Consider the following 25890-nt stretch of genomic DNA (forward strand, 5'->3'; position numbering starts at 1 on the left):
TCCTGATGAAACGTTTTGTGAAAAGATCACGAGACGGAATATCTCGATAAACTAATTTTATGCTGCGCTAACGATACTTTCGGCACTGAAATGTGTGTGTGTATGTGGGGGGGGGGGGGGGGGGGGGGCGAAGGCTGAGCCCCTCAAAATGTTTGTTTGGGGGTCTACAGTCCCCCTGCCCTCCCTCCCCTCCTCTCACTCGCCGCCTGTAAAGAGACTGCTCAGCCCAGGTAATGATGTGCCCAGTTCCCGTGAACTAAAGTAGAAAAGCTCCTGAGGTGTAGCCTAGGAAAGAAGGGAGGGATCTAAGCCACTAAAAAACAAAACAAAACATCCAAGCCAGTTAATATATGTGCACCTTTTTCATTGAATACTAATTTGGTTTTCCGTTGACACGCTGAAGTTCCTTATTTCTGAGGGGGATGATATGAAGAATCTACCAACATGACGAGGAAAACTGGTGGAGAGCGTAGGAGAATTTCGACCGCGATCTGTCAGCGGAATCTCGTTTCTCCATATTTCCGTCATATAACAACCAACCATTTGTTATAAATCAAAATTCACGTGTTTTGCTTCGTTCAAAATGAGCAAGAAAAGGCAAGATAATTGGCAATTGTGTGAATTATGTGGAAGGCTGCTGTATTCTCGTCACCTTTCTGATCACAAAGCATTATGTGAAGGCAATTCGACGTCTGAATACTTACACGCGTTCATCCAAGATGGCGCCCTGCACGCTGTTACTGTCGAGAGAAATAACAAAATGTTCTCAGGTGAGATTAGAAATATCGACCATCAACAACGATTTATTTCAAGTGATAACTGTTTTCTGAAAAAAATAGCATATTTTCGAGGGCAAAGTGACCGAGATGTTGTGGAAACATTACATAGAGGCGACTAGAGGTCATAAGTGTACATCTGGTACATGTACGAGGACGTTCTATATTTTATCCTTATCCCCTTTGGACGGCAGGCATCCAACCCCTCTAATTTTTTTTCAGTTCCCTTTGAAGAATGAAATCGAGATGTTTGATTTTTGGGCAGCTCCTTTAAAGACAATCCCCCCCCCCCCAAAAAAAAAAAAAAAAAAAAAAAAAAATGAACATTCCATATAGCAACACAAGCACTTGGCTTTAAGTGAAGGGGCTGGGAAGGAAAGAATGCAATGTAATCCTATAGCAGGTGTAGGTATATTCCAGCTTCTAATGTCAGTGCTGTGGGGTAACATTGCATTCGCAAATCGTACCATGCCTGCTCCCGTATGGCCTTGTATGACTTGTATCTCAGCTGGTAGAACAATTCGTTTGAATCCTCTTCCTTTTGTAGGCTAACACTCAGAAGGTATTCCTAGGCTATTTTTCAGCACTTTAATTACCTCTGAGTTATTCCGCTACTTCCCAGCTTTTAATATCAGAAGTGCCTTGCACAACATTACATTCGCTCGCTACCTTTGCCACAAATTACCACCTTAATTACCCTTGACCTGCTCCCGTCTGGCTTCTAAGTGCTGTGATAGTAGAGCAATGGTGATCTAATCCAGAGATCGTGGGTTGGAATTCCATGAAGTTGCTTTCAAAAGAGAAGGGAAGAGAAAAGAACTTTACCCTATTACGCAATAAACTACCACAATATATAAGATTTTTCTACAAAAATGTGTTTGATCTCTGATTACCAGATAGCAAGTTGCCACTGTCTTCCAGGAATGATATAGTATTGCTAAACATTAATACCATGAAGGAATGTCATCTGCCCATTGGAAAAAGAGTTTTGGTAAAATCAGCACAAAAACATGCAAAGGTAAATTTATAAATAGCTAGTAAAATCATTTTGACGTTTCTAAGTGGAGTAATTTCAAGCAAACATCCTCAACATTCTCCCTGAGCACATTGGAGGGGGTCATTGCTAAAGTGCCTTTATAACCAAAGGTTGGCACGAAGATGCTAGGTGAGGCAAGGTGCTTTACAATCATCGGTATTCCTTAGTACCGATATTATTATAACGTTAAAAATATTCTGTGGTGAACTGATGAATTCAATTCAGTCATTTTACTTGTAATGTTTTACTCCATAGATTGTGTGTGTGGCGTGGCCTTCATCAGGAGTTTCACCTGAGTGTAAGTGTGATCTACATTGGTGTATGTTTTTATTTTTGGATTGACTGGTATGTAAAAACCACCAAAAATTAAACCTAATGTAATCTATACTTTTTCTTCCATCCAGGTGTAGCACTGACACCGCTGTCTCTCCTGAATAGCCAGGTTGGCCCTGATTATTTTATTGGGTTACTTATTTCCAACAAAGACATAACTTTATAATATTCTCAAGTGTGATCAACATCTTTTTACACAACAAAACTGAATGAAAAGCATTCTCCGTTATAAAAAAAATTATTAAAAACTACAAGCTTTTGGTAGCAAGAATGCTGTCTTTGACAGGTAAATTTTTTAATCTGTTGAAGACAACAGTTTGGATGCCAGAAGCTCAAAGTTTTTAATAATTTTCTTACCAGAGAACTTATTATTCAATTTTATTATGTATCCTGGTAACAGATCTTCGATATCCTTTTTCACCTTACAATATGAATACATTGTCAAGCAGACAGGAAGGGGACCCAGGGGGGTACTCCGGTTTGTTAATGACGGGGATGACCGAAGGATTTTTTTTGGTTTTAAATTTTTGATTCCGGGATTTTTGGGGGTTGGAAAATTTGGCAAGTATTTTTTTGGGTCACTTAATTGATAAATAAACAAAACGAGCGTTCTTTGTGTTATGTTATTGCCCCTCCTGGCAATTTAGAGGTAATTTGACAAGGAATTTTTTGGGGGTTATTTTTGGTTCAGGGATTTTTTTGGGTAATGTCGGAAGACTTAGGGATTTTTTGGGGTCCTGAGTTTTGCCTCCATTCGATCATCCCCGTCATTTACAAGCCGGAGTACCCCCCCCCCCCTGGGATAAATTACTGTTTTGATCTACCACCAGATTCTCAGAACTAACATTAAAAGAAATGTATAGCAAACATCAAGCAGAATTAATATTTTGATCAAGGGACAAAAAGAGTTATAATTTTCAAAACTCTTGAAAAAGTGGTGTGTCAGGAGACTAGGTGACCACAGGAGACTACTCTAAACAAAGAAAGGCATGGCACCAAATGTAACCTACATATCCAGCAAGAATATGCATACATGTGTTCAACTTGTTTCATCAGGTTTCAGCTAGCGATGTTGTCAGTATAAGTGCCGTAAAGAGTCTCTGTCTGCATGCTGCAAGAGTGGAACTTGAATTGTGGTAAGCATTGGATTTTTTTGGCTGTGATAAAAATATAATTGTGACTGAAAAGAAAATTAATCAGTCATGCTACTGAAGAGTTACAATTGTTTGAGCTCTGGTTGCAGCACTGCATTGTGTTTTTGGATAAGACACATAACTCTCAATGCTTGGAGTAACCCTCTGTTGGACTAGCATCCCATCCACAGGGGGGAAGGGGGGATAGGCATGAATAGAAATACTTCTAGTCGCTTAATGCTACAGAAACCCGGATAAGCTTCAGACTGATGGGCCAATAGGCTCAAATGCAGACTATATCTTGATCATTGCAAGTGATGACATGCTAATTTCAATGTCAATTTCTTTTCTTCCAGTGAGATGGTTGAGTTTGAAGTGAACCAAATGTTCATTGATTATTGTCTGCGTGAATTGCGTAAGTGTTAATCAGTTGTCCTTCAGTTGAAAAGAGTGAAAAGAGATAAGAAGTTCTTTCCTCGTAAATTTTATTTGTTGATTATCTGTGGAATCACAATGAAGTCATGCATTGGTTATTCTTACAGGCAACCAGTGTATTACTGTTGGACACAGATTAGAAGTTCAGTTCTATGGTAAACCACGACAACTGCTGGTCACAGCTGTAACAGGATCTTACAATTCACCTAAAAAACCAATTTCTTCAGCACAATTCAAGGACCAGCTAGTAGCATCTTGTGACAGTACTACCACAGACCTATCAATAAAACTGAAGGCTTTAAACATTGCTAAAGGCACAACAGAGGACACAAAAGAAGCCTCGCCTTGTGATAATGATGATGACTGGAGTAGTCATGAAAACATGACATCCAGTCATCGACCAAATGGCTGCAAGGGCTGTGAGAAAGACCTTGAGGAAAATGAAAGTACAGGACAAATTACAGGAATAAAAAGTCAAACACAACTGAGTGAAATTACATCAAACATGGAACACCAATCTCAAAATTGTCAAGAGTTGGAATTCGAACCAAATCATTGTGGTGATCAATTAGTGTTTTATTACATATCACCAGAGGAAACACACTTAACAATTCATGCGCATGGAGCTCGTCAAAATGATTGTATTGAATCAAGAAGGAAAGTGACATTTGAATCCATTGGAGGACTTCACAAGCAGGTCGCATTAGTGCGTGAAATGATTGAGCTTCCTTTAAAGCATCCAGAAATGTTTACAAATTATGGTGAGTAGTTAACAGAAAGGTGATGTGTTAGAAAAGTGATGATTGGCAAGTAAGAAAGCATTTTCGTCCCCATAGCCCCCATCGCTTCCCTTAGCTGGCAAGGCCTTGGTACGAGAAACGAAGGGCACTGGGGACATAGAATTTTTAAATTATTTCGAATTTTTTCGATTGGCTGTTTGAAACAAAAAATTCTTGAACCGAAGACAAAAACGCTATGACTGTCTCATACATTCTTTTGAAACATCATGACTACAAACATGAAGACTGGAAGTCCTAGAATCAAGGACTGGAAATTCTGTGTCCCCAGAGCCCTTGGTTTCTCGTCCCAAGGCCTCGCAGGCTTAGAGAAACGAAAAGCGCTCTGGGGACAAGAATAGCAAGAAAGCTGTGACATTTTTAAAAGAATTACAGTCCAACCCAGTTCCTTCTCTTTCTTTCTTTCCTTCAATGGCAGATCTAGAAGTAATCCAAAAGGGGGTCAAGAGTGAGGTTGTGTCCTTTCAGCAGGGGACAGGGAGGGATTCCCATATGAAACGGATGGGGATGCTTTTTCGAAAAATGCGAATTAAACCACCTAAGGAGACCAATCTGGGTGTGGCTCAGGCTTGTTTGACCCCAAAAAGATGAGGCCTTCCAAGGGGTAAAAGCGACAAGCGACATGACCCTGAATTCTGGCAACACTGGAACATTTTAACAGCAATGAGCGACATCATTATGGCACTGAAATGTGACAGCGACACAATGTGACAGCAACACAATAGCGGAAAAAACGACAGCGACATTTACAGCTGTTGGCTAGGCGACATCCGTTCCAAGAAACATGCAACATTGCGACAAGGTTACCCCACTTGGAAAGCCTCAAAGATACCATTTTTTATGCCAGATTCGTCTAGACTGCCAACACTGCATGCTGGCTTTTTTTTTTTCATTTTTCTCATACAACCCTAAACAAGCCCTTGATGGATTAAGATATATTGGCATTCTGTCCTGAACACCCTAAGTGAGACCGAAATCTTTAATCTCCTCTAAGCAAGATACAGTGGAACCCCGATATAACGATATGCCAAGGGAGCAGTAAAATGATATCGTTATATCGAAGAATTGTTATATCGAAACTCCCGATACAACGATATGGTCGTAAAATAACCGAAAATATCGTTATATCGGGGTAAACCTAACAAGTACTTTTTACTGCATATTAGAGGAGGATACTGAGAGAATAATTTTGATAAGAAGGCTTAGAACACAGTATCAGTTTCGTGTATCATCGTACAAAGCTGTTTTTAGAAACTCAAGAGATGACTCGATTACCGTTATGTTATTGCACTAAATTCGATGCTTTGGAAATAAAATGTGACTGTGTACTGATAATATCGTTATATGGGGACAATTTTACGTTCAGTCCGCTAAATTCTCATCGTTATATCGGGAATATCGTTATATCGAAGATCGTTATATCGGGGTTCCGTCCCATACATTTTACTGTAACTTTTGCTGGGACATAGAATATTCATCTTTATATCGGGAATATCGTTATATCGAGGATCGTTATATCGGGGTTCCACTGTAACAAACATCCCTGTCCCTTTCATATAGGAGTCCCTCCCCCACATGGGGGGAGACAGGCTCCTGAGTTGTCTTCCCCAGATCTGTCAGTCATCCTCACATGAAATTAAAGACCCAAGGAATAAGAAGGGATAATGACTACTTAGTAGTATAGATCAATCATGCAATATTATGTCATATTTATGCAATATTTCTCCACTGTTCAGGTATTCCACCCCCTCGGGGTGTGCTGCTCCATGGGCCCTCAGGTACAGGGAAAACCCTTATTGCACAAGCAGTGGCTGGGGAGTCTGGTGTCCACTTCATCTGCATCAATGGTCCAGATGTCCTGAGTAGGTCAGTTTATCAAAGAAGCTAAATGTAAAATTTTATACTCTATCAAATATATCTGTAAAAAAACGCAGTACAGTAAATTATCTGGCATTTCTCTGAGTACATAATTCCTTTCATTTAGCTGGGGACAACTGCATAAGCAGTTAAACTATGACAATGTGGTTCTCTTAATTTTCTCATATTAAAATGTTTTCACTTTCACAATATTCCCACTAGTAAACTGAAACTTTGCAGTCGTGCTAATTTTGTCCTGCTCTAGACGTCGTTTCTTCAAAGGGTTTTTTACTGAGTTGCTTGTCATTTTAGATACAACACGAACGTCACTGAAAGTCTCATTTTTTTCAGGTCTTTCAGCCTTCCACACAAAACAATAAACTTCCGTCTTCGGAGGTCTTCACTTTCGAAAGCGTTTTCAAAAGTCTTCGTTTTCACCCGTCTATACGAAAAGTGCGCTTCTTTTTGATAGGTCGTCATTTTCGAATAGCGTTTTTGGAAGTCTTCATAATCTTCTTATTGAGGATAGGCAAAATGCATAAAAATGTAAAATGCGTAAGTTTAGACAGGACCATATAGAAATCGTAATTGCCTATACCCAGTGACAACCAAAAATAGTTGTTCCGGTATTACTCCCTTGACACTGACTTCTGTGATATGCCTTGTTAGGTATTACGGAGAGACAGAGGCCCGTTTAAGGGACATATTCCAAGAGGCTCGCGACAGGGCTCCAAGTATCGTGTTCATAGATGAGCTAGACGCTTTGTGTCCCAAGCGGGACAAAGTACAGAATGAGTTTGAGAAGAGAGTAGTGGCCACTGTGTTAACCCTGATGGATGGCGCTAACACCGTGAGTAGTGATTCAATTTAGTGCACTGGGCCGGGTTGTTCGAAAGGCGATTAACACTAACCCAGGATTTAAAAATGATCGAGGTTTTATTTTCTCTTGTATAAAGGGTTTTCCATAGCTAATGTTTTGTGAAGTTTGAGATTGGTCCGCGTCAAAACTGGGGGACAAAAAATATTAATAGAAAACCTCAACTAAATGTTATAAAATTGAAATCAAATTTCACGATAATCCTGGATTAGCTTAATCGTGCTTTGAACAACCGGACCCAGGACGCTTATTTACTTTTGGTAGGATGGATGGTGCGTATTGGAAAGGGGCGCTTATTAGGGACGAGGCACATATTATTTTGTGGTAAAAAGTACTTTAATGAGGTGTAGCACTAATAGGTGTAAAGATATGGACTCGGATAGTCAGAATAGAATTCACTTGCCTAATCAGTCTATAATTATATGTCAATGTTGCGATTCTATACCAAAGGGTGCTTAAATTGTTTTTGTGCAACTCGAATTTCTACGTCCTCACGGCTAAAAACGTTCCTAGACTTTAGCTGCTTAAGGTATGGAAAAGGGATATTTTTGCCATCGAATTTTGTATGCTTCCAAAAATGCAAACAACAATTAACAATTACTTCATAGCCACTTAGAGCGGTTTTCACTTGAGTGTCGAAAGTAAATTGCGTTTGCTTTGGTTTTGCATTACTACGCTTAGTGATTGGCTTAAAAATCTCGCGCCACTTTCTCAACCAATCAGAAGTAAAACCAAAACCAATCGTGACTTGCTCGCTCCAGTTTTCCCGCGCTTTGTGTAATTGCTTCGAGTTTTGATTGGACAATGGGTTGCTCTACGTCCTTTGTGATTGGCCAGAGTGATTACTTTGGTTTTGGTTTTACGACACTCAATTGAAAACTGCTCTAAGATAAATGACAGTAATAACTAAGATTCTATAGACGCCAACAGTAAAGCAGAAAATCTGCGTGGCTGATGTTCACGTTCCGAGTTCTGAATAGTCGTTGGAAAGCTAGCGTCCCTTTGACACATTTTCGTAGGAGTACGAATCTTATTTTTCAATTTGCAAAAAAAACTGTTATGACAATTTCCTACTCATTTCTGTTCTACAGAGTTTCTCCTCTGGTCACGTGATTGTGTTGGCAGCCACTAACCGCCCAGACGCCTTGGATCCAGCCCTCCGCAGACCGGGGAGGCTGGATCGAGAGATTGAGATCGGTATACCCAACGCTAGCGACCGTGAAGATATCTTGAGAACACTTCTGAGAAATGTGCCGCATAATTTCACTGACGATAGTTTTACCAGGTATTGAAACGGATAAAGAATACTCTTTATAGTGTTAGAAGAATGAAAAAAAAAACGCTTTGCCTTACTTGCTAAAATTTTGGAATTGGTTTTAACATACAGTCGAAGCTCTCGTAAGCGGACACCCTCGGGACGCGAAAAAAGTGTCCGTAACTGGAGCTGGCCGCTTACGAGAATGGTTCTTGTAAGCGGCCACTAGAGGTGTAGGGGAAAGATGGCCGCTTACGGGAACTTGCCAAGCTAACAATAACGGGACGGACGTGAATGACGACAAAACAAACACTAAAATATGGTTCTGTAATTACTGTAAAATCACTGTGACGAAAGGCGATGTGAATTTGATTTACAAAAACAAGATACAGAGGTAGTTATTACGATTGTCTTTGGGGTGTCCGCTTACGGGAGCTTAAAAACAAAGAAAAAGTGTAAGTCGTAATCTCTGAAAGTGTCCGCGGCCGCTTACCGGAATGTCCGCTTACGAGAATGTAAAAATACAGAGTTTGTATGGGAGTTAAAACGGGGTTTCAGACAAGGCGACCGTTAGTAGAGCTGTCCGCTTACGAGAGTGTCCGTTAAGAGAGCTTCGACTGTATAATAAAGGTGTCGCTCTAACCACTGAAATATGACAGATTCGTGGTGAGCTGGGCTATTTACTTGGTTGCAGGACGCGTGTCACATATCAACCTAGTAAATGGTTTACTACGCACATATTGCTTTCAACATTGCTGATCCTAGCAGTATGCAGGACGCGTGTCATATATCAACCTAGTAAATGGCCCAGCTCACAGCGAGTCTCTTGTAGCTCGTTGGTTAGAGCGCCCAACTGGTATCTGGGAGGCCATGGGTTCGATTCCCGTCGGGGACTCAGATTTTTTCTTTGTTTCCATGCTCGTGTCATGTTGAATATTTCATCTTCATTATTTATTACAGAGCTTGAAATTTATCATCTTTATTATTTACTACAAACTTGATGATTTAGACATTGTTGATCCTAGCAGTATTTAGGACGCGTGTCACATATCAACCTAGTAAATGGCCCAGCTCACCACGAGTCTCTCATAGCTCAGTTGGTTAGAGCGCCCAACCGGTATCTGGGAGGCCATGGGTTCGATTCCCGTCGGGGACTCAGATTTTTTTCTTTGTCCCACGCTCGTGACATAATGAACATGTCATCTTTATCAGGTTTTAACAACTTTTTAAGGAGGTGCATCTTAAAAAAAATTGGCTCTTTTTTTTCAAAACTGTCGTTCGTATTCGTCGTAACCTTCTTCAGTCTCAAACATCCTTGTTTATTTTTTGTATATCATTATTTATTTGGTGTTTTTCTACTTTAGAAAACTGTTATTTTTGAGGTTTCCTTCAATTAAAAGTAATTTGAATGATCAGTCAATTTGGTTTCTTTAAGACAAGCTTACGAGGAGCGATAGAACATTTTGTTGTGTTTTGGTTGGTCAAGATCGTTTTTTCCCCTTCTTCTGGTCCTCCTGGTTATCTGAAAATGGCTTTGCCTATTTACGCATTGCATTGCATATGTTGTTACACTTCTTGTTGCAGTTTTGCTGAAATGGCTCATGGCTATGTAGGTGCAGATCTTGCCGCCGTGTGCAAGGAGGCGGGGCTAATGTCATTCAAACGATGTCTAGCGGAACATGAAGAACCATCCTCCCTTGATGATAGGGCTCAGGAAGAAGCCCTGAAAGAGCGCCTTTTGGTCACTAAGGAAGACATCATGGCGGCGTTCAGACAGGTTCGGCCTAGTGCTATGCGCGAGGTGGCCATTGACGTTCCCAAGGTAAGCTTATTAACCAGTAGTCTGTCAGTTTTTTTTTTTTCGGGGTTGCTCTCGGGAATAGCTATCTTTATATTCATCTGAACTTCTTCTTGTGCTATGGAACGATATATCCAGCCTTTTTTGCAATGTAAAACATTATCAAGAGGGAGTAGGAATGGTGCAGTGACGAGAGCGCGCGCCTCCCACCAATGTGGCCTGGGTTCGATTCTGGCCCGATACTATATGTGGGTTGAGTTTGTTGTTGGTTCTCGTCCTTGCTCCGAGGGGTTTTTCTCCGGGTTCTCCGGTTTTCCTCCCTCCTGAAAAACCAACATTTCCAAATTCCAATTCGACCTGGATAGAGGACCCGCATGAAAACCAGCTAGTGCTGATGTGGCTTCGTCTCTAAATAAAACAATTTTTTAGTAAAGGAAACCTGGAAGTAATACTTTACAAAGGTAGAAAAACGTCAAAAAGGTGATAGTGAACCAAAAAGGAACCAGGATGGTTGAGATTGGCGAAGATTGAGAAGGATTACGAACTCAACGACATACTTGAAACGTTGAATTTTTCAAGGTGCATAATCCGTGGCGTATCTCCTTTATAGAGCAGTTTTCACTTGAGTGTCGAAAGTTAATTGCGTTTGCTTTGGTTTTGCATTTCTACGCTTAGTGATTGGCTTAAAAATCTCGCGCCACTTTCTCAGCCAATCAGAACTAAACCAAAACCAATCGTGACTCGCTCGCGCACGTTTTCCCGCGCTTCGTACCAGCTACATGTATTTGCTTCGTGTTTTGATTGGTTCACTGGATTGTCTATGTCCTTTGTGATTGGCCAGAGTAATTACTTTGGTTTTGGTTTTACGACACTCAATTGAAAACTGCTCTAAATATGGAAATTTAGCTATTGAATTAAGATTAGCACCTCCGCTAATGGACACATCTCTACGAAGACACCTCTTCTAAGTGAACACTAAGTCACGGTATCAGCCACTTAAAAACAATACATTTTTAACCTGCCATAATCGAAAATCTCTCCACATGCAGTGTTGAATATGTTTTGATGTACTGTAGGTTCGTTGGGATGATATTGGAGGAAACGCTGTCATCAAACAGAAACTCAAGCAGGCGGTGGAATGGCCGCTGAAACATCCAGAGGTGAGATTACATTTTATGTCACTCTGATAAACCCGTGTAAACTGATCATGACCTGACATGTTAAACGCAGAGATGAACTTTTAAGAGCCTGTCCAGTGTCTGGAAACATTGAGAAACATTAGGAGGTTGGTGGTCCGTTCGCTGTAGCTGCGATCCGCCACAAAGCAATCACGTGAACTGTGAAGTGGTATTTTCCACCAATTTCTTTTTACTAACTTGAAGAAAAGACGATAAAACAGCAGGAGATCTGTCGTATAGGAATTGTGATTTATTTCCACGCATTCTCACTCACTGACAAAATGCCTATCCTAGCAGTATGCAGGGCATTTGCTACATTGAAACCAAGTTAAATGGCATAGCCCCCACGAGCCTCCTGTAACTCGGTGGTAGAGTGTCCGACCGGTGTGCGGAAGGTCATAACTTTGACTCCAAAAGGCAGAACTTAATTATTTTTTAGTTACTTACGTAACTGACCAATGAACAACTACAGTACTCTATTTTTTTTTCGAATGTAAGCCAAGTTAAGGCAGTCTGTCGATTCCTCTCGTTTTTCCGAATAGTTGGCTCTGTTAGTGGACGCCATTTTGATTTCACGAGACGAACTTGAAACGTTTATGGCGTACTTTTTTGGCACATGTATCACCTGACATTATGTTGGTTTCTCCTGGCAGGCATTTCAGCGGTTGGGTATTCGCCCTCCCAAGGGAATTTTGATGTACGGTCCTCCAGGCTGTAGCAAGACTCTTGTAGCGAGGGCGCTGGCCACGGAGAGTGGGCTCAACTTCTTAGCGGTCAAGGGTCCTGAACTGTTTAGTAAGTGGGTTGGAGAGTCGGAGAGAGCAGTGAGACAGGTCAGTATGTCACGGGCAGTCCTGCGTGTATTCCCGCGAGCAGCAAATAGCCGCGCGTGTATTCCCGCGAGCAGTCCCGCTTGTAGTTACACAGTCAAATTCCTTGAGAATCGTCGAAGAAACTAAAAACTTTAGGGAAAAGAAAATGGCCGCCTGAAAAAATAAGAGAGGAATAACGTTCTTTTGCGTTTTTCTTTTCCTCGAGGGAAAAGGGAAGTTAATTTTTAACAGTATATTTTTCCGTTCGGTAAATTTTATCAGACACCCATATGTATTTTTGTTAAAAGTTTGTTAAGGATAACTATTTCTATCATACGATTATAGAGTGAGCGCAGAGTGGGAGAAAAAATTTTGCTGGTGCTTTGACCATCTTAATGAAAAGACTATGAAGACGGAAGCCCTTTGTTTTTGGTTTTACGACGTTCAATGAAAAACTTTATACCAAATAATCATTACTGATTGTATTTTTTTTTCAGGTTTTCCAAAAAGCCCGCGCTGCAGCGCCGTCCATTGTGTTCTTCGATGAAATAGACGCCCTTGCAGCGCGTCGTGGCAGCGGTGGAGATGACGGCGCGTCAAGCGTGTCCGACCGCGTTCTTACGCAACTTTTGACAGAGCTGGACGGCGTGGAAACGCTGAAAGACGTCGTCATGGTAGCGGCAACGAACCGGCCTGATATGATTGACAAGGCGTTGCTCCGCCCTGGAAGAATAGATAGGATCATTTATGTACCACTTCCCGACCGGGGAGCAAGGGAAGAAATCTTTAAAATCCATCTTTCCAAGACTCCTATTGGAGCTGATGTAGCGATAGAAGAACTTGCTCAAAAGACCGAGATGTTTTCTGGAGCTGAAATTTCGGCGTTGTGCCGTGAAGCGGCCTTGATGGCCCTGCAAGAAAACATTGAGTCAAGTGAAGTTCTCAGGAGACATTTTGATAAGGCTTTTATGGCGGTTAAACCAAGGACTTCCAGGGAATTGATTGAACTTTTCAGGAAATATCAGAATGAAAGTGGTGTGCATTCTATTTGAAATGCGAGCAATAAATGAAAACAATTAAAAGTAAATTTAACTTCGTACGTTTTAGAATATCTTGTATTTTTGTGCTAATACGAGTTGATATTCTCCTCAGTTTCGAAACGAGTCCGGAAACAGAACTGAACGCAATTTGCATGAATGTCAACATCTCGCTCTGTGATTGGTTACAAAATCGCGTACATGCTCTGACCAATCAGAGCAAACATGCAGGGTTTAAATAGGTCCAATCAGGGGAAAGACTGAAAACAATGACTTCGTTGTATTAGCGCTTGACACCGATTGCCCATTTTTCCCGCGCCTGACGCATCATTCGCTTCGAGTTTTGAAATTGGTTCGTTGTGGTAATTATTCACGCTGTGATTGGCCAGATGTGATCTTATTAAAAGTATTCTTTATGGTTTTTTACTTTACTTTTTTAACTCGGGAGCAGTCCATTTTTCAGTGATTTCGTTTACGTTATTATAGTACGAATGAAGGGGCTAGACCAGACTAACTTCCATTCTAAGACCATTTTGCATCAAGCTATGAAATGCATCAACAACGCACATTTATTTTTATTGTATTTATTTTTTTTTTTTTATTTTTGTTTTGCGTCCTTAAGCCCAGCTACCAATAGACTACAAGTGATACCACAAAATTGTGCCCTACATAAGCGCACACCACACTTTGGTATCTTAAATCTAATGATAAACGTCCCCTGTTAGGTGTGACTGGTTTCTTAAAACCATTACTTTCCATAATCATTATTTTGTAATTAAATATAAAAATGCTATCCAAATTTACTGTATTTTATTGTCCCATTAGCACTCCATTATAAAAAAAAGTTTAACTCGATTTGACTTGTTTCTTTTTTTTTCCTTTTTTTGCTGTGCTTAGTAGACATTTTAAACTATTTTGATTTGTATTTATTCTTCTAGACAGTAACAAAACACTTGCGAAGAAACATTGATTTTCCAAAGACTTGCGTACAATTGAAATGACCACACTCATTTTCCCTTCGTCTTTCTTTCACTTAAAATGCATGGATATAAAACAAAAACTCCAACATCTATAGTGACTATGTACAGAGTTCATTCGACCCTTTAAGTCCCCAGATCACAAAATAAATTCTCTTGACTGTTCTCTTACATTTCCTACAGCTCCCTTTGGAGAATTCAGTTTTAAAATACCGTGACTTTTCTAATTGGTTTAATTATGTTATGCACTAATTAAAAATGGCTTTCAATCCAAATCGTCATTGTTCAAGAATGTCTTCATGCTCATTACTTTATTACTTTATGTAACCATGCTACGAGCACATGACCAGGCAGTCGAGAACAACAGCAGTTTAAATTGAGTGCCATCAAAATGATATTTTAAATGCTTATGAATTCTCAGAAAACTGTTCAGCATACTTGGGACTTAGAGAATTAACACATGATCTTTAACTCTAACTAGCCTATGTACTGCCATCCCCCTCCCCTCAAAAAAGGAAGGGGGGACGGCTGAGGGGAGGGGGACGGCTGTACACAGGCTACTCTCTAACAAAATAAATCCAGACCCCAAACTGTCAATATGCTTCCAAGAAACTGTTACGGCTAACATATGAAATTGAGAGATGATACAATTATAAAAGTTGCTAAATTGAACGTATGTATGAACCCCTCTTTAATCTGTTGAGGTGTCATCCACTTTAAAGTCAAAGTCAGGATTGAAATTCTCCTGACGACAGTTTATATATTTTGTATGAATGACTTACAAGAATTAACTATGGAAGTAAAGAGGCCCTGCCTTGAGTAAAACTCCAAGAAGTGACATGGATGACGTGAATTTGCAATAGGCGACATCACTGTTACCATTTTGTTTTCAAAAAATAACCTTTGGAATGTCATCAGGGGTCAAAAGGCAGTGACCTCTGGCACTAGCAACTAGTTGCCCCTTTCCTGTCCCACCCCCTCGCAGCACGTCAGAAAAGATAAATTTGACAGTGATTACTTAGAATAAAATAATTATATGAGTGCCCACAATGGAACATTGATTATCTTGAACACAAAATACTGTTTTCGCAAAGCTCTCTTTAGTATTGTCATGTACATGTAGCTACGTCAACACAACCTCGCACAACGCTACTTGTTCCTGATGTATATAGTCCATTCGTCTGAGCCATTTCTTGCTTTGCTTTTTTGAAGATGCCTGCAAGTCTGCAGTGTTGCTAAGGCTTTACTCACACCACGCTGAGAGCTTGGCATGCTAAGATGTACCCTTGTGGTCCAAGCCCCAACACGTTGAGGACCCAAAGAACAAGGTCCATTAATGTAAAACAGACACGGGCCCTTTTCAAAATTGGGTCTTGCATGTTGGCATTCTTGACAAGCAGGTCAAGATACTGAAATCACTATATTCAGCTCAGTCCGTCATGTCGTCATCCATACTAGCAGAGCGAGGACTGGGGTTGCAAGACGAGGGAAGTGAATAGTCATCCATTGGCTCCTGGCTCTCGTGACTACACTGAGTTGCTAGGCAACCACTGTCCACAGGTTCTTGCTTTATTTTCAATACCTCTCTATTTGGTTTTGCTGTTAAAATTGTTGATAACAGTGCTGTTGTCGTGTCTGAAGTTAGAGGTGTGGTAGGAATTCCATGCGCACGTGCATGCATCTCAAGCTCCTGGAGATAATGAGAATAAAGACAATCATTAGCTGGTAAGAGATACATGTACATGTTACCCCATTATTGAGCCATTAAATAAAACAGATTAAATATTTTTTTCTTTTGCTCCTTTGGTATTGTTATTTTCCTTCTGCATAATTACTGTTCTTCAGACTAAAACATTACATGAGATGCCTGGCAATCAGAATCAATATTTCAATATTGGGGCAGAGAGAACTAAGAATTAATTATGGCAAGCCCTTATCAACACCAATCAACAGCCATGTTTCTAAAGCAATACCCACCTGAACCCGTAGTAAAAGCCTTCTGTTAAGTTCTTCTGTATTCCGTTTTTCCTCCTCTATTTGTCTCATGCGCTCCTGCTCTCGTCTTAACTTCCTGATATAATCCACAGAAGCTTTGAGAATGGTTCCCTTGTTTTGCCGTGAATCACTGCTAGAAACGAAGCAAACCAAAACAAATTTATGTCAGAGAAGAAACGTTTTGCCAAATGGTGGCACACAATTTTTGTGATGGTGACAGTAATAACTTCTTGGCCTTATTGCGGTTTTCAGTGATATGCATACTCTGAAATTAAAAATCAACTACGATTGCATTTTTTGCTGCTGTCAATCATAATAATGGTGACAGCCAAAGAACCACGAAAAACAGAAACAAACAGATGGATCAACATCTACCAATCACAACTGACAGACGTGACCTTTTAAATCAGTTGAAGTGAACTTCTGTTTTCAGAGAGGTCCGCTACTTTTGTGATTGATGGCAGCAAAAAGCATAACCCATTGAATAAGGATTGAATTTCAGAGTTCGCATATCACCGAAAAATGCAATAAAGTACTCTTTGTGTTTATTAGGAGGAAAGCAAAGCTACATATTAAAGTACTTACGAATCTTGCTTAGGAAGAAGTGTTCCAAGCTCTTTTATTCTGTCGTTGATATTAAATCTTCGTCTTCTTTCAACTGTAAAACACAATAAAAGGTGATGAGTTTATGCAACAACATTTCACTTTTTAATATTTCACAACAGCGACAAACATTGCAATATCAAGAAATGGTAAGGCAGGCAGATCAGGAGAATATAGAAAACCATCAAGTACACTCACTCATGTTGTGGTTATCTTTCTTTTGTCTGTCTTTTGCAAAATGATGGTCCAACAAAAGCTCTGGATGAAGAGGAAAAACAAGATAAAAATTACTTTTACTTTTAAACTCAATTCTCCACATTATGGCAGTCTCATTTGGGGTGAGGAAGCAGCTCTTGCAAGTTCTCACATGAATGGCTCGCTACCCTGCGAGAGAACAATAGAACAAACGACAGGAACAATGCCCCTAGCTCAAACAATAACAACTGCTTCGGCGGGTGGGTAGCTTTGTTGGCCCCCCCAAAAACCCCAAAACAATAGCAACTGCTACATTAGAGGATCAGTAGAATTACAAGCTTAGGGAAGCTGCTACACCACTGCACGAAAGAACCATTTTCTTTGTAGTGAAATCAGCCTACATATTACACCTGAAAATAGGGAACTACCTTATCTATGAACTGGCTGGTGTCATAGGCAGAGGGGGACATGGGGCAGAAGCACGGGAGAAAAGGGGTGGGAAGCGGGAGTGAGAGGGCGGGAAGAAGGATTCCTAAGGTGGCTGGAACCCGGAGAAAACGAAATAATAAAATTTTGCAACATTTTGTTATATTTTGCAATAGAATAAGATGTGTGACAAAGAGGAGACAACGACTACAGAAAGAGGCAGGAGTAAAAAATATGGGAAGTGGGAGTAAAAGGCATGGGAGGCGGGAGGTTCAGCCCCCTGTCCCCCTCCACTCATAACCAAATGCAAATAAAGAAGCACACTTTGCAAAGAAGTAATTGAAACTACATGTATCTACCTGCTGGTCACATACTGGGTTCTTTCGTTAGAGTTGTTCCATAGCTTTCGAAGCTTGCTTAATTTTTCAGATAAAATAATCCGCCGCAGATACATTCTATTCAAAACCGGCGAAAAGCAACAAAACGTAAACAAAGCGTGACCGTGGACTTAAAATATGCAAATTCAACAGGTTTCAGTTGTGGACAAAGCCGTCTTGAGCGGTAACGGAACAAAGAAAGAAGTTTGAGTGGCAAAATGAATAACAAAGACCAAACGCAATGATGAAAAACGCGTTGGCTAACGCGGGCAAGAGAGCACTAACACATTGACTTCTCGTGTCCACGCGTTGACAACGCGTTTGATGGTTCGTTATCTTCGAGCGGTACTGTATACCACAGCAAGTGTGCTATATCTACAAGTTACATGTTCCAGAACATCCCTTACCTTGCGGTTCTTGCTTTATGACAGCCGGACAAGATGATGGAGCAGCGGCCTGCATCTACAGGGAAATACAAAACGCTTCAGTTGTCGAAATAATGTATCCCAGAATCTTTTAAATAAGTATACATTCAAAAAATATCACGAACAAACTTTCATGGAAAGACAGTTTCTAAAGTAGCATATAAAAAACGGGAAGCCTCGAGCCATGCATCCCATACGACGGAGCTTATCCGGTTTCTGCAGCATTAAGCGGCTAGGAATATTTTTACTCCCCCCTGAATGGGATGCTAGTCCACCGCAGGGTAGGGAACCTCCCCAGCATTATTTCGCTGGTACCCGGGTGTAGAGACACACTATGAGAGTGAAGTCAAGTACCCAAGAAAATAACACAGTGGCCCCGGCCAGGGCTCGAACCCGGACTGCTTGATTCAGATTCCACGCGCTTACCATTAGGCCACCGTGCCTCTCACTAGCTTATGAGTCAATAATATTATCAAGATTTTTTGTGTGATGTATTTAAACTCACCAGGGTGTTCATTCCAAGTCCATTATACAAATCAAACACATTGCTTGACGTAACTTGTGGAACCTTAGAAAAAATAAATTTTTGGTTAACAGTTGTATAAATGATGTCCAAGCAACAACAAAATAAAATTAATTTAAAGCTACTTTAAAATAGATTCAAAACTTTCATTGTCATACTTACAGAGCCCAGAGTTAGTGTCGCATCCCAAGGAAGACCATCGTCCACAGGATTTGATTCCAGACTAAAAACAACATTTGTGATCAAGAGATTAATACTCCTCACAAACTGCCATGTACTTCCATTAATGTTAGTTGTGAGATTTATGTTACATGCTGAGTGACTTTAACATGTTACAAATATAATGCAAAAAAATCATTAATTAAAACCCTAAAAAACGTCAATCTTATAAAATCAAAGCTATTACTACCTTATTGTTATTTTTTTTTGTGGTTTTTTTTTTGTTTTTCATTTTTAAAAAATAAAATTAAACAAAAATATTTATTTTTTTTTTTTTTTTTTTTTTCTCATTTTTTTTTTTAACCCAAAAAAAAATATTTACAATAAAATTACTAATTTCTGTTAAAACATACCTTATGATATCATCCAGTAAATTTTCAACCTAGGATTTGACAAAAAGTAAATTCCATGTTAGTGATACATTTAACAAACGTTCATTCAAAACACAGCCACAGATTGCAGCCTGCTTAGTTGTAAGTAATTCCCTTAAACATACATTGTGTGCAAACGGGCATTAAAATATTTACATTGCAACAAATATCACAAATCAGATCACTCTATTAGGATGTGTTTCTATAGTGGCTGCCCAGTACAGCTACACTGTACGAAATTACACAAATGCAAAAAGGATTACAATGTGACCTTAGCTTATCAGTACTTCTTGTAACTACAGGTGTCTTATCAAGAAGCAGACTTGAAGAAAGTAACTCAAGAACCTTGTACAGGCAATGCCCACTTTACAAAATTTTAATATTGCGAAACTCACGTCTGGTTATGTATCTTTTAGTGGTAGCAAAACCTGATAACAAGGGGCTGCGTGTTAAAGGATCTTTTGCATGACTTGAGAACTTAAAAATACAGTGGAAACTTGATTTCTTGTACACCAAGGAAAATGAGAATAACAAAATATTGGTTTGAGAAATCAGGAGCTCAAGGAATCAGGGGGTGAATTTGCAGTGTTGACGGAGTGAAGCAAATTCAAGTGAAACAACTTTTGGTTCGAGTTATCAGGAGGTTTAAGGAATCGAGGGTTGAGGTATCAGGACTTCTCTGTCAGTGATGGTTGTGTTAGAACTTACATCTGTTGTGTTATTTCCATCTGGGCTCATAACAGCCATCGGACTCCCAGGTTGTCCCAGCATCTGGCCTGCAGCTAATGCAGCGACTGCTTGTTGATTTATAGCATTCAGGGTGGGCTGATTTGCACTGCTTACAACGACTAAGTCTCCAGCTGCAGAAGGCGAGCCTTGAGTTTTGAGATATTCTTTTAGCTGTCTTTTCTGTTTTTGTTGTATGAAATAGCGTGTCGGATTTTCTAGCTGTGTTTTAACCTGCAATAAAGGAATCAATGTCATCTACATGCACCACGCACTTCATTCATACTCATCCACTTGGTGGATCTGCAAAATGTTATTTTTGCTCTTGAGGCTATGTAACGTAACACTAAAATAAGCAAGTTCAAAAAATATTATTCTATAAATTCCTTCAAGCTATTCATGTTACTAAAGACAATCTAAAGAGCTTTGAGTGTCTTTAAGGCTAGTGTAAAAGACAGCCAAAATATACAGCTATATGAGGAATTATTCATTCAATAGCAAAGAAACCAGCCGTATCAATTGGCATCACGCATTAAGCAACACCAGCCTTAAAAGGAGATATCCACTGAATCTCTATGATTAAAAGGTCAAGCCTATGATAAACCTTTGAAAAAGAATGTTAAATCAATTTTATTCCAAATCTACATATATTACAAACTTTGGACTCCAACAATCTATGTACACACATGCAGAATACTGTATCTTTTATTGAAAAGGTTAAGACTCCCAAAAGACGGTGTACATAAATTATTTGTTTATAAAAGGGCTGTACACTTTCACTTTCCCCTGTTTTGCCCAGACACATTACATCAGACTATTTTGCTAATGACCTTGAGTGCACCCTTTCATCAGCATACAGAATTAACCTCAAGACAAACTATAAATCCAGAAAAGAAAATTCCTTCATGTACTCCCAGATAAAGGACTTAAACACAAAGCCCTCGATGGGTATGTCATATCAATTTCCAATGAATTAGAAGCTGGTAGCGATAATGAATAAAATGTATACAAAACTTGGAAACAATTCAACAATTTCACTCAAACATTTAATATAAAACTAACAATGGGTACATTATTTGTTGAAAACAAGTGACAACTAAAGATTTTCACACTGCCAAAGAGAAATATATATACAATGTACTTTATCAACAAGAAAGATTAGAAATCGCTTATGATCTTAGCTTAGAATTTCCTGCAACTGGAACTACGGGTAGTTTCCTCTGAGGAAATGTTCTTAAATGAATTAGTTCTTCCAAAGCAGGAAACCCTGCACAAACTCAGGTGCTCAGAAAAAAAAGTGTTGTAGTTACATGTGAGATACAAACCTATAATAATTCTAAGCAAAAAAAATCAGCCAAAAAACCTTAACCCAATTAATTGTTAAAAAACATGATCACTTTGTATATGTAAACTGTGTAAAATGACATGTACTAAGATTCTATTCAAGATTTGTAAGAAATAGCTTAAAGCACAGCTCTGCATTAATAATATTATTATCAAATTATACCGAAAGCAAAACACAGCATGTATCTTCAACACGCACCAATTTTGTTGATTGAACTCCCACACTAAGATAAGCTCAGAGTTCTAGTGGTATCATTAAAATCATGTACCAAGTAGCACAATATACAATTTTACCCAAAGAAAAGAAAATTAATAAGAAATGCTTCCTACCTGAAGTACGCTTGAAGGGACATCAGGAGGTACCGTTGTGGGAGACGCCGTCCTCGGCACAGCTATACTTTGAGAAAACGATTGATCAGGTTGTCCGGCGAATTTTTGCGCCTGAAAGATCTGATCTTGTTGTTCAAGTTGCTGGCGCTGCAGCTGTTGTTTGAAATTTGTCCGTGTTATCGGAGTCGACATGTTCTTGATGGTTTCTTTGCGGTCCAACAGCAAAGCAAGTGTTGATGAATCCTCACTGTGTTTATAAGAATTGGAATAACTTGTTAAAATCCATTTGAGTGGCTGTTCTATCTGTGGATAACAATCTGCAGAATAACTCGTAGGATAAGCTGTAGCCATCATGACTGGAGTGTAAATCCACAGGGATATTTAAATAATGATAAATAAAAAGCTGATCTAAATATGTGCACTGTAGTGTCTGGTGTCTGATTCTGGTCCTGATTTTTGTATTCTACTGAACACCACTGCAGCAACAAGACTTTTATTACCTTTGACAAAACAATCTAAAAATAGAAAACTTCACGTAACAAATGTTTAGACCAAGGCCCAAGGGTAAAGGTTACTTCAGTGGTGGGACCACACTACTTAGCATAAATTACATGAAAACTGACCCACTTCCTGTCGGGTAACGCAAGTTGCAAATTGTTCCATAAAAGGTCTTTTCCTGAATCAGCCATTGTTTATGCTGGAGTAATCGGATTTCACGCCCTTGAATCTAACTGACTTGTACAGGAAATTGATTATTTTAATTTTCAATGTCCATACTGAATTGAGTACTGTGTAATTTGATTTTTTCTGGGTGGGACTTAAAGGAATCCCCTTTGATCAGGTTATGGCACAAACTCCTTTCATGGGCATTCCCAAAATGGCTCAGTACAGAAAATTTATTTAAGACAGAATCCACGGCCTTCTGCCATTTTTTGAAAATTACAACTAACTTGGTGTATAAACTGTGTTTTTTTTTCTGTAGCGTTATTCAAAATCAATGGTTCTGAGAACAGGAAGGAATAATTTTGATGTGTACATGGATCTAATCACCGATAATTTTCCGCCTGTTATACCTTTTCAAGATCGTTAGATAAGAGGTAAGTATTCATCAACATTATACATGTATAACACAAAATTTTATGATTTGACATTTCCCACTATTTTCTTATCTCCTCAAAACAATTTTCTGCTAACATCCAGGGATGTAGCTAAGAGCCCGCTGCCGGCTAATTTCAATGGCTGAAAGAGAGCTTGTGACTGGGCTAAAATTTCACTAAAAAACAAAAGGACTTAGGATAATTTTGAGGATATAAGACCAAAAAAACGGCTGGGCTTTTAAACGAGCCAGCTTAGGTTTTTCTTAGCTACATCCCTGAACATCAACTCAATACCAGAACATCAGTTTTCTCTGAAAGTTGCTTTTTCTTTCCATTTAAAGGAATTTTAGATCAAACTGAGTGCTTTTCCCTTTATACAGCTGAATACAGATAATTCAGATCTTCGAGGAGTATCAAAAAAGATTCAAGTCATCAAGAGCAAAATTAGTGTAAAAATGATCTGAAGAGGAATCGAAAGGTTTACGACACAGTACATGTGAATGGCCACATCGATGGCTGGCTAGTAGTCTGGCAACAAGAACAACAAACTTAAAATCTTTTTTCCCCTTTTTTGGCAGATTAAAATCTAATATACGTGTATGCCTTTTGTAAATTCAGATTTTAAAGCTTAAACAGTTACTGTATTTTAGAAGAGATAAAGAGAAATAAAAAAACTGAAGTCAATTTAGTCAATTTTGAAATCTGCAATCACCCATCCCTAAAAGGTCAAAATCCCTTTTCCAAAGAAGCTTTGTTTCAAACAAAATAACTTCAGTCTAATTTCTGTAATTTATTCACCGTGAAAGTCACATGAAAGTTATTAGAAAAAAAAACAATGGGGTGAACACAACAAGGATTATTGTTCTTAATAGAGTGATTTTACTTAACATGTGAAATAGTAACTAAACTTTTAGATAGTATTACATACCAATTCTTTTGTTTCCTTTTGTTTAGTTTTGACTATTATGCACTAATTGTTACATGTTGTTTCACAGGTTAAGTAAAACCACTCTAAAAAAAAGTCCCTTGATAGATTAAAGCAAAACAACAGCACGTGCAAAAAACATATGTAACGTGAGAGAATCCCGTCCTTGTTTTTACTGTGGTTGTTTGTTTCAAGCAGTTTTATAAAGCGATCAAACTTGCAGAAAAGGACGAACAACTCAAGACAAATTGCTTACAACTTCATTAGCACAAATACAAACAACATCGGCTGACTGCGAAACATTTTACTGCGCAAACAAAACCGAAAGGAATTGAATCTATTAGGGAGGTGACAGGAAATTTAAATCAACATGTTCGGTTTCATGCGCAGGACATTCTCGAACTTCCTTTATTTCTACGAAGACATTTATACAACAAAGTCGAAAAGTAGTACATGTAATAAAGGAAATAATAATGTTCTATGAGACTATTTGTACACATACATAACTTTAATACAGTATGCTAGGGGAATCCCTTTTAATGTACATGCAATTGCAAGCTGAGATTACAAGCTTCCAGAAATTTGACATCGTCGAGAAAATAAGATGCTAAGACATCAATTCGTTGAGGTGTTTATGTATTAACTAATAAATGCTCTAGATACAAATTACAGTTCAATAAAATTTTAGTCTCGTTCGTGAGCTGCAGTAGGATGAATGTTTTCTGATGTAACATTCAATGTTTTTTACATGTTGTCTAGAAAAATACTTTCTTGCCCGGGCGAGTAAATTAAACACCAATCGGAAGTCAGTCGCACGTAGGAAGATTACAAGGGTATCAAACACAAAACTTTCCCCTAGGAGACGAAGCGAGCGACACGCAAATGATTACGCAAATGCAGAAACTGTATGAGAGCGCGTATTTGGTTTCGGCTAAGATAAGAAGCTAAGTCAGCAACGATGAGATCTCCTAACATGGAATCCGTTATATGTGAATCTAGCTAACTTCAAATTCAGTATAAAGTTTCTAACAGTGTGTAATAAACCGTATAAGGCCTAATACCAGCGAATATTTTTTGGAAGATTTTTGACGACTCGCCGCAATTTAACTGCGTCGAGCGGAAATTAGACGCCATTTTGACTTTCAAAGTGACACTTTGCGAGCAAGGCCTCTCGATTCTTTTTTAGCACAATAAAAGGGAGATCGGCTTGGAAGAACAACTTGAATTAACAAATTTTACTGTAAAAACCATACCTTGACAAATCCGGCAGAGCCTTTGACTTCAGCTTATAAAATATTTCTCCTTCGTCTTGTGAATCGAAGTCGTCAGGACTAAGAAGATCAAAGTCGAGATCCACTCCTGACTCACTCATTGGAAAGCCTTGAAAATTGGGATTGAAATGAAGCTAAGGTTTTTACACCAAGAGAGAGAAAACTTCGTGCAAGCTAGCGCTGAGTTCCACCTTCGAGTTTCATCCCGAAAGTCGACCTTCCATCTTGGTTCTCGAAGGTTTCTCTCTGATTGGCCAAATTAGGCCACGTGGTTTTAAAAATAGAATTTTACGTCAATGAAATGTGATTGGTTCTTTGTTTTGGGCTCGGCGATATTGAATATTGTGGCCATGGTTTTGTTTACCAAAACGTCAAACTTCAAGCCTTTTATGGGGGAAATAAGTTTGGGCGTGGAAATTTAAATAATCTTTTTATAGAACGTGACAAAAGATTGGTAGAAAGCAGTAGTTACTGCGGGTGTCGGAAATGTAAAGAACAAACACAAATAGGTCCGTAAAAGATGCCCATGTTTGTTTATAAAGTGTTTTAATACTTTAATAAAAGTCTTAAAATGTTGGTTATAAAATATCATATAAAACGCAATTTATATATTTGATAGCCTGATTTTATGGCGGGGTAAACCCCTCTTTTGAGAGCGACCTTGAGCTACCTTCAAATATTTACAGCCGACTTTTCGTGGAAAACAAAATTGAAATTGACACTGAAATCTCTTGAAGCAGATTAATTTCATAGATTAAACCA

The 25890-nt window shown here is 39.1% G+C and overlaps 2 protein-coding genes across 3 annotated transcripts; one reads left to right on the forward strand and one right to left on the reverse strand.

Annotated features, from left to right (window-relative positions):
* The first annotated feature begins 553 nt into the window (after positions 1-553).
* Positions 554-13787, forward strand: LOC144653387 (ATPase family gene 2 protein homolog A-like). The gene is made up of 14 exons (XM_078513367.1): positions 554-770; positions 1673-1794; positions 2068-2110; positions 2217-2254; positions 3202-3281; positions 3635-3693; positions 3821-4474; positions 6247-6376; positions 7037-7217; positions 8336-8529; positions 10084-10321; positions 11374-11457; positions 12129-12308; positions 12785-13787. Exons 1-14 carry the CDS (start codon positions 584-586, stop codon positions 13337-13339), a joined length of 2745 nt encoding a protein of 914 aa, XP_078369493.1. The 5' UTR covers positions 554-583; the 3' UTR covers positions 13340-13787.
* Positions 13788-13883: 96 nt separating this feature from the next.
* On the reverse strand, positions 13884-25367 carry LOC144653393 (transcription factor E3-like). Of its 2 annotated transcripts, none has more exons than XM_078513375.1 (11): positions 25111-25367; positions 21836-22082; positions 20144-20395; positions 19418-19446; positions 19008-19068; positions 18828-18890; positions 18305-18359; positions 17098-17157; positions 16882-16954; positions 16279-16426; positions 13884-15991 (listed from the first exon to the last, which is right to left on the reverse strand). In XM_078513375.1, the coding sequence occupies exons 1-11, from the start codon at positions 25227-25229 to the stop codon at positions 15731-15733; spliced, it is 1368 nt and encodes a 455-aa protein (XP_078369501.1). In that variant the 5' UTR covers positions 25230-25367; the 3' UTR covers positions 13884-15730. The 2 variants fall into 2 exon arrangements, with proteins under 2 accessions (XP_078369501.1, XP_078369500.1); XM_078513374.1 differs by having other exon boundaries at positions 16279-16429.
* Between the last annotated feature and the right edge of the window lie 523 nt (positions 25368-25890).

The sequence above is a fragment of the Oculina patagonica genome, chromosome 5 (genome assembly GCF_052425735.1).
Source record: "Oculina patagonica isolate OP01 chromosome 5, crgOcupat, whole genome shotgun sequence".
Classification (NCBI taxonomy): domain Eukaryota; kingdom Metazoa; phylum Cnidaria; class Anthozoa; order Scleractinia; family Oculinidae; genus Oculina; species Oculina patagonica.

What these genes read in the sequence shown, in the direction of transcription:
- LOC144653387 (XM_078513367.1), top strand. Translation starts at nt 584, where the DNA reads ATGAGCAAGAAAAGGCAAGATAATTGGCAATTGTGTGAATTATGTGGA. An exon ending in GGTCCAGATGTCCTGAGTAG is followed by an intron (nt 6,377 to 7,036) that starts GTCAGTTTATCA and finishes ATGCCTTGTTAG; the next exon opens with GTATTACGGAGAGACAGAGG. An exon ending in GGCCGCTGAAACATCCAGAG is followed by an intron (nt 11,458 to 12,128) that starts GTGAGATTACAT and finishes TTCTCCTGGCAG; the next exon opens with GCATTTCAGCGGTTGGGTAT.
- LOC144653393 (XM_078513374.1), bottom strand. Translation starts at nt 25,229, where the DNA reads ATGAGTGAGTCAGGAGTGGATCTCGACTTTGATCTTCTTAGTCCTGAC. An exon ending in CATAAAGCAAGAACCGCAAG is followed by an intron (nt 17,158 to 18,304) that starts GTAAGGGATGTT and finishes CTCTTCATCCAG; the next exon opens with AGCTTTTGTTGGACCATCAT. An exon ending in GGCTTTTACTACGGGTTCAG is followed by an intron (nt 15,992 to 16,278) that starts GTGGGTATTGCT and finishes CATTATCTCCAG; the next exon opens with GAGCTTGAGATGCATGCACG.